Below are 20651 nucleotides of genomic sequence, written 5' to 3'. Positions count from 1 at the left end.
GCTGTTTGCTCATTACAACGTTTCCATGTTAGAAAAGCTGTGTCTGCATGCTTGTGATAAATGTAGTGACAGTTAGGTGGAGGTGTTGTATCAGCTTTGCTTCTGCTGCATTTTTCATCATTCATTCATTTCAATAAAAACTCTGAGTTTAAAATGAAGTGTTTGTATTTATTTTTGTTAATACAAAACTTAATACAAAATCATAATGTGGTGAAGTTAAACAGATTTTGATTTTCCTTTCATTTTCGTGCAGGAAAATTACAGATCCTACTTTATTCTTACTCTATGAGAATCTTAATTTGTAGATATATTCACTAATTCAGTATTGAAAAAAAATTAAATAAAAATAAAGAGAGAGAGGGAAGTTTTATATATGTGTATCTGTTTCAGTTGTTTGCAGTCAGATTAAATAAACAAGTGAAACTGAGATTTCATCCTCCATCAGTGAAGCATCACCTCTCTACTCCTCCCCCTCTTCCTTCCCAGGATGCACCTGCAGGCCTCCTCTCCTGACTCATAGCTTCATGTAGATGAAGAGGTCAAGTGTGTCAGGACTCTGTGAAATAAGAGGAAACTGTCCCTGACTGGAAACACAATCATGTTTCATGAATGTGAATTGTGTTTTTCAATGAAGAAAGGAAGCTTTTATTTATATCTGAATTTAATGATTGTTATAGATTGAAGACAATGTTGCATTTTGATTTTGTCAAATATTTGTAGTTAATTGAGGAATTAAATTAAAATGATTCAAATGTTTCATGTTCACTCACTATAGCAAAGGAATTCAAAACATTTCCCCCCAAAAAGGAGTGAAGAGGAACCAACATGAAAACCCATGTGAATTTAGGCTCAGCTCCTCCTCCTGTCAGTCAGTCTCAGTTTCAGTGTTGTATTAAATTGCTCCTCCAGCTCCTCCTCTCCTCATCCTCCAAACCCTCTCATCTGTCAGCAGTGAGCTCACTTTCCAAGCTACAAGGCCGTTCTCAGTTCACACTGACAACATGCTGGGGACCCTCTGCACTCTCATCACTGCTCTAACATGTAAGGAGGCTGACTTACTGCAGCTCTCAGCTCATGTTGGATTCATCAGTCTGTGTGTTTCTCTTGACTCTGTGTCATCTTGTTGTTTCCAGGTGTGAGTGGTGTGACGGTGCTGACACAGAAGCCTCCTGTTGTGACGCTGAGGACAGGAGAGACAGTCACCATGGACTGTAACCTGGGATCTGTTACTGACAGGAATGCTTGGTGGTATAAACAGATTCCAGGAGGAGTTCCTCAGTATGTACTGAGGTGGTATCACGGCTCGAGCTCTGTATCTTATGGCACCGGTTTTTCTTCTCCCAAGTTCACATCTAACCATCAGTCAACAACAGATTATCGTTTGATCATCAACAATGTGGAGGAGGGAGACTCAGCAGTTTATTACTGTAAGACATGGGACAACTCTGTTAATGAGTACGCATCACAGTGATTTACACTGTGACAAAAACCTCCTCACTAAACACTTCTGCTTTTTGAGACTCTGACACATGCAGAGGAAAACCAAACACAGAAAACCAAAACATCCACACGACAGTTTCCATTAGATAAATCTGAATAAACTGGATATATTTCCAAAATTCTACTGTAACTTTATTTTAGTCACAGATTCTGTTTTAGAGACCTGAAACATAAAACATGCAAAATCATTTTGAGTCAGTGAATGAGCTTTTATAACCATGTCGAGATGAAGAGAGGCAAAGAGAGACATGATATGAAGTGGACTCTGGTGAGCTGGTCCTGGACCTGTGGTGAATGGGATGGAGGAGGGTCACATCAATTGAATCTGAAAGGACAACTGACAGCAGAAGAAAAGTAGAGTAAAGTTTATTTATATAGCGCATATCACAGACAGAGTGACAAGGTGCTGTACAGATTAAAATACATAAACAACTGAAATCCTAAAACAAAGAACATCAACCAATCACAATACATAAACATGCAATTACTCTGAGATTATTAAAATGTCTGTCTAAAAAGGTGCATCTTTAGCTGCTTTGTAAATAGAGTAACAGAACAATATCATTAAATTTCTCAAAACATTATGTGACAGAAGAAGTCTGAGGATATGAGAGGTCATACTGTTTCTTGATGAAGACTGTGTTGAATGTAGAAGCTCCTCCTCCTCCTCCTCCTCCTCCTCCTCTTCCTCCTCCTCCTCCTCTCCTCAGTGTCTTTATAAGCTTCAGTCTCTCTCCTCCTCACACTCCAACCCTGCTCACCTCTCAGCTGGACAGTGAGGGACGTTTACACCACACACTGACAACATGCTGGGGACCCTCTGCACTCTCATCACTGCTCTAACATGTAAGGAGGCTGACTTACTGCAGCTCTCAGCTCATGTTGGATTCATCAGTCTGTGTCTTTCTCTTGACTCTGTGTCATCTTGTTGTTTCCAGGTGTGAGTGGTGCGATAGTGGTGACACAGAAGCCTCCTGTTGTGACGCTGAGGACAGGAGAGACAGTCACCATAGAGTGCAATAATGCCAAAGACGGACCTCGCTTGTATAAACAGATTCCAGGAGGAGTTCCTCAGTTTGTTCTGAATTTTTATCACAGTTTTAGCTCCCCAACTTATGGCTCTGGTTTTTCCTCTTCAAAAATCACAGCAAAACATCAGTCAAACTCAGATTATCGTTTGATTATCAACAATGTGGAGGAGGGAGACTCAGCAGTTTATTACTGTAACACATGGGACAACTCTGCTAAGGAGCACGTATCACAGTGATTTACACTGTGACAAAAACCTCCTCAGTAAACACTTCTGCTTTTTGAGACTCTGACATCTAAACCCTCTGTCAGTGAAACGTTGGTTATGTCTGAACCTTTGTATTAAAAAGTTTAGTTTTACATTGCAGCTATGAGTGTGCAACTTCACTTTCCTTAAATCTGGCTCGCTGGTATAAACAGATTCCAGGAGGAGTTCCTCAGTATATGCTTTTTTTTAAATCATTCAAATACGTCTCAACATACTGTCTATATGGGACAGACTCTGCTAAGGAGGATGCTAAGGAGGATGTATCACAGTGATTAACACTGCGACAAAAACCTCTTCAAACACTTACATTACATTACATCTCTCATCCATTTTCCTGAGAGTAATACATGAACAACTAGTCTCTCTAAGTTCATATCTAATTTTAAACATGTCTTTAATCTATTCTCTTCCTCATATAACTACTTTAATATATCTGTTACTCCCCTTGTCCGTATCTTCTTTTCACTATTCTTCACTTGACTCAACTCGTCCTTACCTCTTATCACTGATTAGGCTTCTGAACTGAATTTTAAACAATACATCAGTTTTACATACTAAAGCAACACTGAAAACATCACAGATTAACTGTTTCATACTTTACTCACTCAGAGCAGATCAGAACTTGATTCAGGTCTTGCCCTCCATTAACCTGTTTGGGGCCTTAAATTTACACAGCCTGTTGCCTTCAAGTTCCCAATATGTCCAGTGCATGCTGTATCTACAGTACAAGTCATACAGGGTGATGCATGTTTATATCATATTAACATTCACATTATTTAAATTAGGCTGCTTTTAATGTGGAAAATCAAAGAGAAGGTGTTGAAATACATGAATGTTCTACCACGGCTGCAGTTGATAATGATGAATGAACGATGCTCTTCTGGAGGAGAACACATTCACAATCATGAATCTGAATTCAACCATGATATCAGATAGTTCAACGTTTCCATGAGAAGAAACTAATGCAACAGAAGATTCAGAGTTAAATCTTCAAGAACAGCAGTGTTGTGTCAGATGAACAGACTGATGAAGGGAATGAGAAGTTGACAGTGAAAGTTGGTCTCAACAGGATGTTTCAGTTCCACTCCCCTCATTAGTGAGAGTCAGGAGGTTTTTGTACAGCCATGTGTACAAACTGAATCACTGTGGTATTCGGACAAGGCACCAAGCTGATTGTGACAGGTAAGAACTTTTACACTCATCATTAAACAAGACACATTTTAGCTTTTTGACTCAAACGGATGGAAAATAAGAAATGTACATGTGAGTTTTGTTTGAAAGATTTTACAATGAATTTTTAATGTTTTTATGCATCATCTACGTTACCAGACTGTGGCTTTAGAAGTTAGAGATCCTCTAATAATCACAATATTTGAAATAATGTCTAATGCTTCAAAGTTTGTTGATGGTTTAGGACGTTTTAACAGTTGGACACTATTTACAACAACAGGATCAGTATTTTCATAATTGTTAGCAAGTCATAAAACCGAAAAATACCATGTAAAATAAACTGTCCAAGCTAAATTACAGTGGGTGAAATATCAAATGTCTAATCATAAGTGACAATTTTGAATGAACCTGTGTTTTATTTTGTCTTGTGAAAATGAAATACTTTTGATCTCTGGAGGTTTGAACACGAAGGACAAAAAAAGAAACAGCAATCTATTAGGGACTGAAACATGAAGTTGACAATGAGGGCAAATTCTTTTTTTAAATTGATAATGTTGTCAATGTCATATTTGTTTTTTTAGTTCCTAAGTATTGATAAATCTGTTACTTTGATGTTTTGTATGAATCATCTGATTGGTCCTCGTGTTATGAATGTGCTCCATGTATTTTCAGGCTCCAGCCTCCCTCCTCCTGTCCTGACAGTCTTCCCTCCGTCCAGTGCTGAGCTCCAGTCCAACAAAGCCTCTGTGGTCTGTCTGTCCACTCAGTCTGGGCCTTTTGCAGATGTGAGCTGGTTGGTTGGTGGGAGTCCAGTGAGCAGTGGGATCTCTACCAGCACCGCTGTTCAAAAACCAGACCAGACTTTCCAAATCAGCAGCTATCTGTCCATCCAGACGTCAGACTGGAACAACAATCAGCGTTACACATGTAAAGTGTCTTTGGGCTCCCAGACTTCAGAGAAGAGCATCACCAAGTCAGACTGTCTCACTGAAGAATAGTAGAGGAGCAGAATGAGCGTTTACAATCTGCTGCTTTACTCTTTGTGCTGTTTGCTCATTACAACGTTTCCATGTTAGAAAAGCTGTGTCTGCATGCTTGTAATAAATGTAGTGACAGTTAGGTGGAGGTGTTGTATCAGCTTTGCTTCTGCTGCATTTTTCATCATTCATTCATTCAATAAAAACTCTGAGTTTAAAATACAGTGTTTGTATTTTTTTTAATATACTTAATACAAAATTTGATTTTCCTTTCATTTCATGCAGGAAAATTACAGATCCTACTTCATTCTTACTCGATGAGACTCTTAATTTGCATGCTCCCACTTGGTTCCATAATTCGACAGAATAACATATCATATCACTCCTATGCCGATGACATATATGTATCTGTTTCTGCAAACCACCTAAGTCCACTTGAGGATCTTGTCCAGTGCATTAGTGATGTCCACCACTGGATGACAGATAACTTCCTTCAATTGAATGAGGACAAAACAGAAATTCTGTTGGTGGGCCCAAAGGCACTGAGGCACCAGGTCTCGTCGTTACTGTCTTCATCTTCTGTGAAATCCAGTGAACACGTCAGAAACCTAGGTGTGATTTTCGACAAAGACCTTAACTTCCAAAAGCACATCTCTTTTATTTCCAAAACTGCCTTTTATCATCTACACAACATTTCTAAAGTTAGATCACTTTTATCTATCAGACTCGGAAAAACTGGTTCATGCATTCATTTCTAGCCGCTTAGATAACGCTCTTTTCCCCGGATTAACAAACCAATCACTTAATAAACTTCAACTCATTCAAAATGCTGCAGCCAGAATTCTATCAAAAACACACAGGTACGATCACATCACTCCGGTTTTAAAGTCTCTCCACTGGCTCCCAGTCAAATACAGAATTGATTTTAAAATTGTACTTATTGTTTTTAAATCTCTTAACAGTGCTGCCCCTCCCTATGTTTCTGACATGCTCACCCAGTATACACCTGACAGATACCTCAGATCCTCATGTAAATCTCTTCTCAATATACCACGTATACATTCAAAATCAGCTCAAGGTGCTTTCAGTTTTTATGGTCCAACACTATGGAACTCTCTGCCCATTGAACTCCGCTCATCTCCAACAACATCTTCTTTTAAGCGCAATCTTAAAACATACCTGTTCTCGCAAGCTTTTAGTTAGTTTTTTGTTTGTTTGTTTGTCTTAACACATTGGCTTCTGTTTTAATATGCACTAACTTTTTGTTTGTTTTAATATGTACTCACATGTATTGCATCTTGCTCTTATCGTGAAGCGCATTGAGTTTATGCTTGCCATATGAAATGTGCTATATAAATTGACATTGACGTTGACATTAATTTGTTTTGTTTTTTTGTTGTTTTTTTACAAGAATCTTAATTTGTAGATATATTCACACAGTATTTAAAAAATGAAAATAAAAAGAGAGAGGGAGAAGTTTTATATATTTTTTTTTATCTGTTTCAGTTTTTTGCAGTCAGATTAAATAAGCAAGTGAAACTGAGATTTCATCCTCCATCAGTGAAGCATCACCTCTCTACTCCTCCCCCTCTTCCTTCCCAGGATGCACCTGCAGGCCTCCTCTCCTGACTCATAGCTTCATGTAGATGAAGAGGTCAAGTGTCAGGCCTCTGTGAAATAAGAGGAAACTGTTCTTGACTGAAAACACACTCATGTTTTATTGACTGTGAATTGTGTTTTTAAAAGAAGAATGAAATATTTTATTTTCCGAAATTAATGATTGTTATTGATTGAAGACAATGTTGCATTTAGATTTTGTCAAAGATTTGTAGATGAATGAGGAAATAAATTAAAAGGATTCAAATGTTTCATGTTCACTCACTATAGCAAAGGAATTCAAAACATTTCCCTCGAAAAAGTGACAAAACATGACAAAAAGCTCAGCTCCTCCTCCTGTCAGTCACTCTCAGTTTCAGTCTTGTATTAAATTGCTCCTCCAGCTCCTCCTCTCCTCATCCTCCAAACCCTCTCATCTGTCAGCAGTGAGCTCACTTTCCAAGCTACAAGGCCGTTCTCAGCTCACACTGACAACATGCTGGGGACCCTCTGCACTCTCATCACTGCTCTAACATGTAAGGAGGCTGACTTACTGCAGCTCTCAGCTCATGTTGGATTCATCAGTCTGTGTGTTTCTCTTGACTTTGTGTCATCTTGTTGTTTCCAGGTGTGAGTGGTGTGACGGTGGTGACACAGAAACCTCCGGTTGTGACGCTGAGGACAGGAGAGACAGTCACCATGGACTGTAACCTGGGCTCTGTTACTAACAATAGTGCTCGCTGGTATAAACAGATTCCAGGAGGAGTTCCTCAGTTTGTACTGAGATTTCATCACAGTTGGAGCTCTGTAAAGTATGGGTCTGGTTTCTCCTCTCCCAAGTTCACATCTAATCATCAGTCAACAACAGATTATCGTTTGATCATCAACAATGTGGAGGAGGGAGACTTAGCAGTTTATCACTGTAGCACATGGGACGACTCTCACTCTGCTAAGGAGGAGGTATCACAGTGATTTACACTGTGACAAAAACCTCCTCACTAGACACTTCTGCTTTTTGAGACTCTGACTCAAACAATCAGGGTGATCTTTTCTATAACTCTGAATTATAAGCATTAAATTAATATTTTTCATGATTCTTAATAATCAATTTCTTTCACATTAATCCTATTTTTACATGTGTAAGAATACATATACTGTATATGCTTTGTTGGCTGTGAGTGAAATCATCGGGGGAATATTTTCTATAATTATGATTTATGAACATACAATAATAGTTTTTCATGATTGTAAATATTTAAATTTCCTTCTGTGGTAGAATAGTCTACTTTGCTACATGTATACAAAAAGCATCAAAAAAGTATTTTATGTTAATTATTGTTTTCAATAAATGTGAATCATCCTTTTCATTTCAAGAGTCAATTTATAGAAAACGTGCAACAAATTCTCAGACAGATCATCCAGGGGCCTGTTGTTCGAAACCTATGGGATTAAGCCGGGATATGTTGGTTATCCTGGCCTAATTTAGCCTCAAGTCGGTTGTTCGAAAGCTGGATACCTTTGTCCTGGTCAAGTTACTATGGTGATTTATTCTCTGCAGCTAGCCTGCTCCAGACCAGGCTAACAGCCAGGCTTAGTTGATTCTGTTGAAGTCAGCAGTGACTCTGATCAGAAATCAATGTGTTTCATACATGTTCTTATGTAAATATTGGCCTGAATTATAAACAAATAAAATGCATTAACAATAATCAAAAAACATGAAACATTTACAATATTTATTAGGCTTTTTTTTTCATAATTAGGCCTTCAAAATTATTTTCATAAAATATGTTATGATTATATTGGCCTAAATATTGGTTGATTTAAGAAAATAAGAATAAAATTGAGTGAGTGTGAGCACCTTCCAAATAATTTATAGACCTCGTCATCATTGTTATCGGCAATTTATTGAAGCACCAAACAGCATAATGTTCTAATATTTAATACATTTTCACCTGTTGCACATTTGGCCATGTGCTGTGAACTTTACTTCAGATTTGTGCAATTAATCATCTTCCACTGCTCATCATTAAGGCAAAGTGCACAACTGTTAATTTGTGAAAGGAACTTGAGTTGTGATTATAATTTTGGATTATTAAATTAGTCCGCAGTTGTCCGCCGTGCTCTCTCTGAGCTTTACGACAGCAGCTTTTTTTTTTTTTTTTTTTTTAAGAGAGGTGTGTCCCCTGACATCAGCATTAAGATCCGCTGTTGATTGGAGGAAAGTGGCCACACCTGTCCTCTCATCGGTGAATCTGTGATCAATGTCTGTGGTCTACTGACGAGATAATTAGTTACACCTGGCTTGACAAAGCCGCCCCTCCTCAGCCTGGATCAGCGTTCCAACAACCAACTAAACCAGGATGGACTTATGAGACTTTGTCCAACCTGGCTTTCCCACTTATCCTGGATATCTTTATTCTACTTTCGAACAACAGGCCCCAGATTCTAAGATTTATGATGTTTCCATTAGATGAATCAGAATAAACATTTCCAACATCCTAACTTCTATATCTCAAAACATTGTGACAGAAGATGTCTGAGAACATCAGAGGTCATGATGTTTCTGATTTATTTGAGAAGACTTTGAGTATATACAGTAGAAGCTCCTCCTCCTCTTCTCTCCTCAGTGTCTTTATAAGCTTCAGTCTCTCTCCTCCTCACACTCCAACCCTGCTCACCTCTCAGCTGGACAGTGAGGGACGTTTACACCACACACTGACAACATGCTGGGGACCCTCTGCACTCTCATCACTGCTCTAACATGTAAGATATTCTTCTCCTTCCTTTATCCTCCACATGTTCACACACAAACCTTTCACTCATGTCTTTCTCTCTGTGTGTTGACAGGTGTTGATGCAGTGATAGTGTTGACCCAGACGCCTGCTGTCCACACAGTTTCTACAGGACAAGAGGTTGTTCTCAACTGCAACATTCAGAGAGATGATAACGTATATGTGGACTGGTATAGACAGGTGCCTGGGAAAGCACATCAGTATGTTCTGAGATATCACCACTCAAAGAGTTCACCTGACTTTGGATCAGGATTCTCCTCAGACAGATTCAACTGTAAATCCTCATCAAACATAGATTATCAGTTCATTATAAAGAGAGCAGAGACAGGAGACTCTGCTGTCTATTACTGTTTGACAGGGGACAAGTCTGTGACACCACAAGCGCGTGTAACACAGTGATTTACACTGTGACAAAAACCTCCACACTAAACACTTCTGCTTTTTAAATCTCTCGGCTATTTTTTTTTTTACTGAGAATGAATCCATCAACAAATTTTCCAATGTCATGTTTAACGTTAAAACCATCCATTCTCATCTGATTGAATTATTTTGACACAAATGTCCTATTTCTCTCATCTTTACTGTATGTTCTGTTCACACTCTGCTGAAACCTACTGTATCAACTGAATTATAAGAAGTTTAGCCACTTTGTCACATGAACGCAACAACTGTTACTCTCTGAAGCTCAGAGAGTATCTGTGTTTTCATATAAGTCAGACAGAGAGGTCAGATCAGGGCCTGTTGTTCGAAAGTAGAATAAAGATATCCAGGATAAGTGGAAAAGCTAGGTTGGACAAAGTCTCCTAAATCCATCCTGGCTTAGTTGGTTGTTGGAATGCCAAGCCTGGCTTTGTCAAGCCAGGTGTAACTTATTCTCTCGTCAGTAGACCACAGAGATTGATCACAGATTCCCCGATGAGAGGACAGGTGTGGCTGCTTTCCTCCAATCAACAGCGGATCTTGACGACGTAAGGTGACACACCTCTTAGAAAAAAAGAAAAGAAAAAAAAGCACCACCGCTGTCGTAAAGCTCAGAGAGAGCGCGGACAACTGCGGACTGATTGAATGTGGAAGTAGCCTATAATCCAAAATTATAATCACAAATTCAATTTAAGTTCCTTTCACAAATTAACACTTGTGCACTTTGCCTTAATGATGAGCAGTGGAAGTTGATACTGCACAAATCTCTTATGATCTAAAGTAAAGTTCATACAGCACAAATACAAGTGGCCAAAAGTGCAACGGGTGAAAATTAATTAAATAAAAGAACATTATGCAGTCTGGTGCTTCAATAAATTGCCGATAACAATGTTCAAATGAGGTGTATAAATTATTTGGAAGGTGCCTGCTCAAACAATTGTATTCTTGTTTTCTTCCCTCAACCAATATTTAGGCCAATATACTGTATTTTGTAACATATTTTATACAAATAAAAATAAATCTATTGCTATTTTTGCTCCATTGCTTTTTATGAGAAGCCATGTAGTACTAGTGGTCATAGAAAATATCATGAGATGGTATTGGGTCACAGATATCTAAAATAGTGAGTATTGACTGAAGAACAGTGTGCACAATTCTGTGCTAATGTGTTTTACAGATTTCACAAACCATCAGACATCTGTATGCTCTGCATCTAAAGAAGCAGGCAGCGCTGGCAGATGCAGAGATTCAGTGTGAGAAGCACATGAATAGGCCTAATTATGAAAGAAAAGAAAAGAAAAAAAAACCTAATAAATATTGTAAATGTTTCATGTTATTTGATTATTATAAATGTATTTAGTTTGTTTAGAAATCAGGCCAATATGTACATAAGAACATGGAATAACTGAGTGAAACACGTTGATTTCTGGCCAGGATAACCGACATATCCCGGCTTAATCCCTTATCTAGGTTTCGAACAAAGGACTTGATTCAGGTCCTGACCTCCATGGCTGGATTAACCTGTTTGGGGCCTCAAATTTACCACTACATTCCTGTTGCCTCCAAGTCCCACCATGCACAGTGCATGCTCTATACATCTAAAGGTCAGTCAGGGTGATGCATATTGTATTACTTACTGTAAGGCTGATTTTAATTTTGAAAAATGAAGGTGAGCTGCTGAAATACACAATGTTAAACAAATTGAATGTTCGACCACAGCTGCAGTTGATAATGATGAATGCATGATGCTCTTCTGGAGGAGAACATGTTCACCATCATGAATCTGAATTTAACCGTGATATCAGATATTTCAACGTCTCAATGAGAAGAAAGTGATGCAACAGAAGATTCAGAGTAAAAATGTCAGTGTTTTGTCAGATGAACAGACTGATGAAGGGAATGAGAAGTTGACAGTGAAAGTTGGTCTCAACTGGATGTTTCAGTTCCACTCCCCTCATTAGTGAGAGTCGGGAGGTTTTTGTACAGCCATGTGTACAAACTGAATCACTGTGGTATTCGGACAAGGCACCAAGCTGATTGTGACAGGTAAGAACTTTTACACTCATCATTAAATAAGACACATTTTAGCGTTTTGACTCAAACTGATGGAAAATAAGAAATGTACATGTGAGTTTTTGTTCAACTTTTTTTTAGAATCAATTTTTAATGTTTTTATGCATCATCTTTGTTACCAGACTGTGGCTTTAAAAGGCAAAGATCTGCTAATATTCACAATATGTAAAATATTAACAAAATTATTATGATTTGTTGTATAGGATATTTTACATATATTTCATTAAATAACAGAAGTATTTGGTCTCAGACTGTGTCTGAATGGAGCAAAAAGCTCTGCAAATAATCACAATACCTGGAATAATTTTTTCTGCAAATCCTTCTCAGTCCATTTATGGTTGAGTTTTGCTGTTGGAAAACCATTTCAAAGTGGTGTTTATATATATTTCAGAAATGTCAATACCTTTTACAAAACCAGCTCTCATTGATAACCTTAATGTTTAATGTGAATTTATTTTGTAACACACTATTTCATATGAATGAGAATTCTTGTTGGGAAAAAAATGTTTTTATCAATTTGATTTGTTACCAGTGGTTTTGAATGGAACGCAGTGCTCTGCAAATATGTACAATATTTGAAATTGACTGTTCCAAATTTATTCACTATTTATTTGAGGAAGTTTTGATGGATGAAAACCATTTATAATAAGCCTATAACACTACAGAAACCTGTGTAAAACGAACAATGCTAAATTAGAGGGTTTGAAATATATTTTTTATCTGTAACGGTTTGATTGGCTGAAGAGAAATCAGATGAAGAATCAGATGAATCTGACTTCATTACAGAGATTGAGATTATTTTTTCAGATTACTGTCCTGTAAATGCATTAAGTGTCATTATGAAATTGTTTTCATGGTGAATATTAAACTGAAAAAAAGAGAAAATATTCCTTGGTTTGCAACTATAATCATTTCTTTAAAAAAAATAATTCTGTTTTTCATTTCATTAATGTTTTACTTCCTCGGAGTGCTGGTTGTATTTTAAAACCAGCGAATCAAGGAATCTGCCTACTTTTTATGGCCTACAGTATATTTGATTGGTCCTGATGTTATGAATGTGCTCCGTGTATTTTCAGACTCCTGCCTCCCTCCTCCCGTCCTGACAGTCTTCCCTCCATCCAGGGCTGAGCTGCAGTCCAACAAAGCCTCTGTGGTCTGTCTGTCCACTTTACCCAGTGAGACGAAGGGTTTTGCAGATGTGAGCTGGTTGGTTGGTGGGAGTCCAGTGAGCAGTGGGATCTCTACCAGCACCGCTGTTCAAAACCCAGACCAGACTTTCCAAATCAGCAGCTATCTGTCCATCCAGACGTCAGACTGGAACAACAATCAGCGTTACACATGTAAAGTGTCTTTGGGCTCCAAGACTTCAGAGAAGAACACCTACAAGTTCTTCTCTGAAGACTGTCTCACGAAAGAATAGTAGAGGAGCAGAATGAGCGTTTACAATCTGCTGCTTTACTCTTTGTGCTGTTTGCTCATTACAAGGTTTCCATGTTAGAAAAGCTGTGTCTGCATGCTTGTAATAAATGTAGTGACAGTTAGGTGGAGGTGTTGTATCAGCTTTGCTTCTGCTGCATTTGTTTAAGAAATTGTTCAATAAAAGCATTTAATTTGAAACAATTCTGTGTTGATTTGTTAACAAACTTTTCAGAATGAAAGATAACCTACTATATATCATTTTAGAAAAATAATTATTGACTCTTCACACATGAACATAATTCACAGTCATTAAAACATGAGTTTTTTTCAGGGACAGTTTCCTCTTATTTCTCAGAGGCCTGAGACTTGACCTCTTCATCTACATGAAGCTATGAGTCAGGAGAGGAGGCCTGCAGGTGCATCCTGGGAAGGAAGAGGGGGAGGAGTAGAGAGGTGATGCTTCACTGATGGAGGATGAAATCTCAGTTTCACTTGCTGATCATTTCATCTGATTCTTCTAACGTCTCAACTGTAAACAACTGAAACAGATTAAAGCAGAAGTAAGCGATCCGGTGGTTTTGGCTAACTTCTTGTCAGCCGATGGAGTTAGCAGTCCCCGCCCTCGTCCCTATGTCACCACATGCACGCGCATCCCTTGGCTGCACACACAGAGAGGACTGCCCCTTTATGCCGTTCTCTCTCCTCATTGGATAAAGGTTGTAGGATACAAGGAAAGTTTTCTCCTCGGCTTACAGCAGAGCAGAGTGAATGACAGACCCGTGTTTCAGACCAAACACTCTATATAAGTGATTGCTGTCGGAAGATATAACTATTTAAGACTTATATTAACACAAACATTCCGCTTACTTCTGCTTTAAATTATCATAAATCTTCTTCTGTTAACGATATATTTACAAAGTAAGATTCTTATCAAGTAAGAATTAAGTAGCAATTGTCTTTTACATATCTCTTCTGCGTCTGTAATTGTCTTGACATGAAAATCTGAGGAAAATAACAATCTTGTGAAATTTTGTTTAAAGTGATATTTTCATTAACACAAATAAATACAAACACTGTATTTTGATCTCAGAGTTTTTATTGAAATGAATGAATGATGAAAAATGCAGCAGAAGCAAAGCTGATACAACACCTCCACCTAACTGTCACTACATTTATTACAAGCATGCAGACACAGCTTTTCTAACATGGAAACCTTGTAATGAGCAAACAGCACAAAGAGTAAAGCAGCAGATTGTAAACGCTCATTCTGCTCCTCTACTATTCTTCAGTGAGACAGTCTGACTTGGTGATGCTCTTCTCTGAAGTCTGGGAGCCCAAAGACACTTTACATGTGTAACGCTGATTGTTGTTCCAGTCTGACGTCTGGATGGACAGATAGCTGCTGATTTGGAAAGTCTGGTCTGGTTTTTGAACAGCGGTGCTGGTAGAGATCCCACTGCTCACTGGACTCCCACCAACCAACCAGCTCACATCTGCAAAAGGCCCAGACTGAGTGGACAGACAGACCACAGAGGCTTTGTTGGACTGGAGCTCAGCACTGGACGGAGGGAAGACTGTCAGGACAGGAGGAGGGAGGCTGGAGCCTGAAAATACATGGAGCACATTCATAACATGAGGACCAATCAGATGATTCATACAAAGCAGCAAAGTAATAAATTCATTAATTAGCTGCTTTAACAATATAACAGTCAGTCTGAAGAATTAAACAAATGTATAGCACATAGAAAACAGATAGCGATTTTGAAAATGTCTTTTCATTTCAAAAATTAACATCAAGATTTTCATATACTGTAGGAGCATTTCTATACCGAGAATAAATTAAATAAAGTCTATCTTTCTCTTTCAAAAACATGAAAAACATTAATTGAAAATTGAAATTATTTCAGTCTGTGATAAATTAGTTTATCAGTCACTTTTCCTTTTTATGACTCTTTCAAACAAAGTATTTCATCATTTTCACATGACAAAATAAAACTCAGGTAGACTACCTACTTTTGAAATCATCACTTATCATAGGACATTAAACATTTCACACAATATTATTTAAGATTGACGATTTATATTACTTGAGTTTTTGTCAATATATGACTTGCTTACAATTGTGAAAATAATGAGCCTGATGTTGTAATGGTGTCCAACTTAATCAACCATCAACAAACTTTGAATCATTTATAGAAAATATTTGAAATATTGTGATTATTTGCAGATCTTTGCCTTCCAAAGTCACAGTCTGGTTGCAAAGTTGATGCATACAGTAAAAACATTCATAAGTAAGTGTAAAATCTTTCGAACAAAAATTCACTTGTACATTTCTCATTTTCCATCAGTTTGAGTCAAAAAGCTAAAATGTGTCTTGTTTAATGATGAGTGTAAAAGTTCTTACCTGTCACAATCAGCTTGGTGCCTTGTCCGAATACCACAGTGATTCAGTTTGTACACATGGCTGTACAAAAACCTCCTGACTCTCACTAATGAGGGGAGTGGAACTGAAACATCCTGTTGAGACCAACTTTCACTGTCAACTTCTCATTCCCTTCATCAGTCAAGTGATCAAGAATTTGCCCCAATAAAAAGAGGTAAAGTGAGACATGTGATATTGTTTGTGCATTAGTGTCCATGAGGAAATTATATTTGAAGAGGGAGTTCGAAGTGCATCAAACAGTTTTCTTGGGTTTCTTGGTTGTGGTGGTGGTGATCAGTAGAAGAGAATACTGGAGATGTGATATGAAGTGGACTCTGGTCAGCTGGACCTGGTCATCATCTGACAAAACACTGCTGCTCTTGAGGATTTAACTCTGAATCTTCTGTTGCTTCAGTTTCTTCTGGTGGAAATGTTGAAATATTCTGCAGCTGATTTAAGACTCGGGTCAAAATCGACCCTAACACAAGGGATTGTAGCAGAAAGCTAACACAAGACGAAACAAAACATCATGTATTCCAGCAACTTCTCTTCAATTTTCCACATGAAAAGCAGCCTAATAGTAAATAATACTGTAATAATGTAAATTTAACACAAATATGAATCACCTTGATTGACATGATGGGAACTTGGAGGCAGGGTACAGTGGTAAATTTAAGGCCCCAAACAGGTTAATCCAACCATGGAGGTCAGGACCTGAATCAAGTCCTGATCTGATCTTGTGAAGTAAAAAACACAGTTACTCTCTGAGCTTTAGAGAGACAGTTGTTGTTTTTGTGTGACAAACTGATGTATAGTTTAACATTTAGCTGAGAGGCTTCATCATATGAGATCATTTTTGATCTAAGGTCTATTGAACAGACCATAAAGACAGGGACAAAGAAATGTATCTAAACATCAATGAGTCAGAGTCAGAGTTAAATGTGAAGTTAGACAGAAAATTGATATAATTGCTGATGGATTCATTTTCAGTCAAAATGGGTGAGAGACTTAAAAAGCAGAAGTGTTTAGTGAGGAGGTTTTTGTCACAGTGTAAATCACTGTGATACGTGCTCCTTAGCAGAGCTGTCATATGTTTGACAGTAATAAACTGCTGAGTCTCCCTCCTCCACATTGTTGATGATCAAACGATAATCTGATGTTGACTGATGATTAGATGTGAACTTGGGAGAGGAGAAACCAGAGCCATAATATACAGAGCTATAATCATGACGCCATTTCAGGACATACTGAGGAACTCCTCCTGGAATCTGTTTATACCAGCGAGCACTTTGATCAGTAACAGAGCCCAGGTTACAGTCCATGGTGGCTGTCTCTCCTGTCCTCAGCGTCACAACAGGAGGCTTCTGTGTCACCACCGTCACACCACTCACACCTGGAAACAACAAGATGACACAGAGTCAAGAGAAACACACAGACTGATGAATCCAACATGAGCTGAGAGCTGCAGTAAGTCAGCCTCCTTACATGTTAGAGCAGTGATGAGAGTGCAGAGGGTCCCCAGCATGTTGTCAGTGTGTGGTGTAAACGCCCCTCACTGTCCAGCTGAGAGGTGAGCAGGGTTGGGAGAGAGACTGAATCTTATAAAGACACTGAGAGAAGAGGAGGAGGAGGAGGAGGAGCCTATATACAGTAGCCTACTCATTCATTACACAAATCTAATTTACTCTTAGTCATTCAAATATGAAATGTACACATATATGACACTTCATAAGATATAATTTCAGAAGTAAATTAATATAATCATAATGGTAATATCTAAAAAAAAAAAAAAAATGCATGTTGCAGGATTATTAGTAAAATTATTTAATTTGTGAATAATCACTCAGAAACAAAAATATAGTATCATGTTACTCTTTAAAACTCTCGGCAGAGGATAAACCATAAAATGATGTTGAATGATGATCAAGTGCAGATCACAAACCTGTAACATGCTTGGTTTGGTTGGACCTTCTTTGTAATTTGTAGCCTAGCTGTCTGTCTTAAGCTGAGTCAGTTGAACAGTGTAATTGTTTATCTCTCACCACAGTTAGTTTAAACTTATCAAAGCTCTATTTTCAGTTGGTTGTGTTTCAGCTGGAAACAAAGTTATAGTTAAACTATGTGTGCCTGTTTGTCTGCTCAGTAGAATAACATTGAATTGCCATTTTATGTAGTGATTAATAATCATCTGCACTAACGTGTTCTCTCAACACAAATTTAACATGTTCTGAAATGTTCAATGAGAAAGTTTAAAGGTCCAGTGTGTAATAATTGGCAAGGTTTACAGTATAGGCAAGGAATATACTAATATATTTGTATAAGTGTATAATTTCTATAAAATAAAATTGGTTTGGTTTTCGTAGCCTGATAATTCTTCTTTTATATAGTACAGCAAGAGTCTTGCTTTGGCAGCCCGAATGGAAATTCCAGCCAGCCAGACAGCACGTTTTGCGACATTTACGTTCATAAATTAACCAACAACGAAGAAGGCGGAAGGCTCCATGGTCCTGAAATACTCCCAGTCGTCCCAGTCATTTTTGCACTTGAAGGCCACCGTCATTTTGCCGAGGGGAGGGGTGTGAGTGAGCGAGCAAGTGAGCGCTGCAAACCAGAATGAACGCTGGACAGTTTTACACCCATTTTACACACTGGACCTTTAAACAGAACTAGGATTAAAATGGCCTAATTATTGTCAGTGTAACAGACCAAAATTTATATTTTACTGGTTTGGATTTTTTTAAATCTGTAAATATAATGAAGCACACATTACATGTAAACAGCATGATAGTTGTAAGGGTTTGTGAAGGAATGAGTTAAAACTGTAAATGAATGTATCCATTAATCACAGTGAAAATATTTTACTGAATGTGCCAGAGTGGACAAAAAGCAGAAGCGTTTAGTGAGGAGGTTTTTGTCACAGTGTAAATCACTGTGATACGTACTCATCGGCAGAGTCGTCCCATGTGTTACAGTAATAGACAGCAGAGTCTCCTGCTTCGGCTCTCTTAATAATGAACTGAAAATTTATGTTTGATGAGGATTTACAGTTGAATCTGTCTGAGGAGAATCCTGATCCAAATTCGAGTGAACTGTCAGAGTGGCGAAATCTCAGAACGTACTGAGGAGCTTCACCAGGAACCTGTTTATACCAACGGACATAATTGTTATAGTGTCTCTGAATGTTGCAGTTGAGAACAACCTCTTGTCCTGTAGAAACTGTGTGGACAGCAGGCGTCTGGGTCAACACTATCACTGCATCAACACCTGTCAACACACACAGAGAAACACATGAGTGAAAGGTTTGTGTGTGAACATGTGGAGGATAAAAGGAAGGAGAAGAATATCTTACATGTTAGAGCAGTGATGAGAGTGCAGAGGGTCCCCAGCATGTTGTCAGTGTGTGGTGTAAACGTCCCTCACTGTCCAGCTGAGAGGTGAGCAGGGTTGGAGTGTGAGGAGGAGAGAGACTGAAGCTTATAAAGACACTGAGGAGAGAAGAGGAGGAGGAGGAGGAGGAGGAGGAGCTTCTACATTCAACACAGTCTTCATCAAACAAATCAGAGACATCATGACCTCTGATGATCTCAAACATTTTTTGTTTCATGTGTAAAGATTAAACAATCGCGACCCATCACATTTCCAACCAAGTTGTCAGTTGCCTTTTCAGATCATATTGCTGCAACCCTCCTCCATCCCATTCACCTTCAGTCTCCAGGTCCAGTACCAGGTCCAGCTGACCAGAGTCCACTTCATATCACATCTCCAGTATTCTCTTCTACTGATCACCACCACCACAACCAAGAAACCCAAGAAAACTGTTTGATGCACTTCGAACTCCCTCTTCAAATATAATTTCCTCATGGACACTAATGCACAAACAATATCACATGTCTCACTTTACCTCTTTTTATTGGGGCAAATTCTTGATCACTTGACTCTTGAGCGACAAAAGAAATTCACAATTGAAATCAATGATTTGAAGAACATATTATTATTTATTTGTGCTGATGATGAGATATCTTTGTTTTGTTTGTGTTGTTTATTTATAGTAATTTTATAGAAGTATTACACCATAATACCAAAACATAATAGGAAAGTGAATAAATAAAATCCTTAACAATATTGAAAATTCATTTCAGATTGAAGGGAAACATCACCATGGTGGTTTCAACTTCAACTGTGTCGAAGTCTCAAAAAGCAGAAGTGTTTAGTGAGGAGGTTTTTGTCACAGTGTAAATCACTGTGATACGTGCTGCTGAGCAGAGCTGTCCCATGTGTGACAGTAATAAACTGCTGAGTCTCCCTCCTCCACATTGTTGATGATCAAACGATAATCTGATGTTGACTGATGATTAGATGTGAACTTGGGAGATGAAAACCCTGAACCATATGTTGGAGAACTGTGGCCATGATAAAACCTCAGGACATACTGAGGAACTCCTCCTGGAATCTGTTTATACCAGCGAGCATAAGTGTTAGTAACAGTCCCCAGGTTACAGTCCATGGTGACTGTCTCTCCTGTCCTCAGCGTCACAACAGGAGGCTTCTGTGTCACCACCGTCACACCACTCACACCTGGAAACAACAAGATGACACAGAGTCAAGAGAAACACACAGACTGATGAATCCAACATGAGCTGAGAGCTGCAGTAAGTCAGCCTCCTTACATGTTAGAGCAGTGATGAGAGTGCAGAGGGTCCCCAGCATGTTGTCAGTGTGAGCTGAGAACGGCCTTGTAGCTTGGAAAGTGAGCTCACTGCTGACAGATGAGAGGGTTTGGAGGATGAGGAGAGGAGGAGCTGGAGGAGCAATTTAATACAACACTGAAACTGAGAGTGACTGACAGGAGGAGGAGCTGAGCTCAAAACCTATGACGTATGACCTGATGCATAAATTCTAAAATTATATGATGCATTTTTTTTTATATCTTTAAATGACTCAGTGTTTGTGTGATGATGAATGCTTGTCAGAGAAATATCTGAATG

General features: G+C 38.4%; 3 protein-coding genes across 3 annotated transcripts; 2 read left to right on the top strand and 1 right to left on the bottom strand.

Moving 5' to 3' along the window:
- Positions 1–1001: 1001 nt before the first annotated feature.
- Positions 1002–5009, top strand: LOC310990439 (immunoglobulin lambda-1 light chain-like; the record flags this gene model as incomplete). Its single annotated transcript, XM_083977812.1, has 4 exons — positions 1002–1041; positions 1134–1455; positions 3942–3979; positions 4640–5009. 4 exons carry the CDS (start codon positions 1002–1004, stop codon positions 4963–4965), a joined length of 726 nt encoding a protein of 241 aa, XP_083833938.1. The 3' UTR covers positions 4966–5009.
- A 2021-nt stretch (positions 5010–7030) lies between these two features.
- LOC310989859 (immunoglobulin lambda-1 light chain-like) lies at positions 7031–13245 on the top strand (the record flags this gene model as incomplete). The annotated part of the gene is made up of 4 exons (XM_083977011.1): positions 7031–7076; positions 7169–7500; positions 11765–11798; positions 12902–13245. The coding sequence occupies exons 1-4, from the start codon at positions 7037–7039 to the stop codon at positions 13243–13245; spliced, it is 750 nt and encodes a 249-aa protein (XP_083833137.1). The 5' UTR covers positions 7031–7036.
- Positions 13246–14359: 1114 nt separating this feature from the next.
- LOC310989662 (immunoglobulin lambda-1 light chain-like) lies at positions 14360–20379 on the bottom strand. The gene is made up of 4 exons (XM_083976800.1): positions 20334–20379; positions 19916–20241; positions 15649–15682; positions 14360–14848 (listed from the first exon to the last, which is right to left on the bottom strand). Exons 1-4 carry the CDS (start codon positions 20371–20373, stop codon positions 14523–14525), a joined length of 726 nt encoding a protein of 241 aa, XP_083832926.1. The 5' UTR covers positions 20374–20379; the 3' UTR covers positions 14360–14522.
- Between the last annotated feature and the right edge of the window lie 272 nt (positions 20380–20651).

Source organism: Trachurus trachurus (assembly GCF_905171665.1).
Source record: "Trachurus trachurus genome assembly, chromosome: 8".
In the NCBI taxonomy this organism is placed as follows: Eukaryota; Metazoa; Chordata; class Actinopteri; order Carangiformes; family Carangidae; genus Trachurus; species Trachurus trachurus.
Note: the sequence above shows the minus strand (reverse complement) of the source record. Positions and strands in the feature narration are given on the sequence as shown.

Coding starts and splice junctions, on each gene's coding strand:
- LOC310989662 (XM_083976800.1), bottom strand. CDS start 20,373: ATGCTGGGGACCCTCTGCACTCTCATCACTGCTCTAACAT. Junction 15,683..19,915: donor ACAGCTCTGCTCAGCAGCAC/GTATCACAGTGA, acceptor TGAATCACTGTG/GTATTCGGACAAGGCACCAA. Junction 14,849..15,648: donor CACCAAGCTGATTGTGACAG/GTAAGAACTTTT, acceptor ATGTATTTTCAG/GCTCCAGCCTCCCTCCTCCT.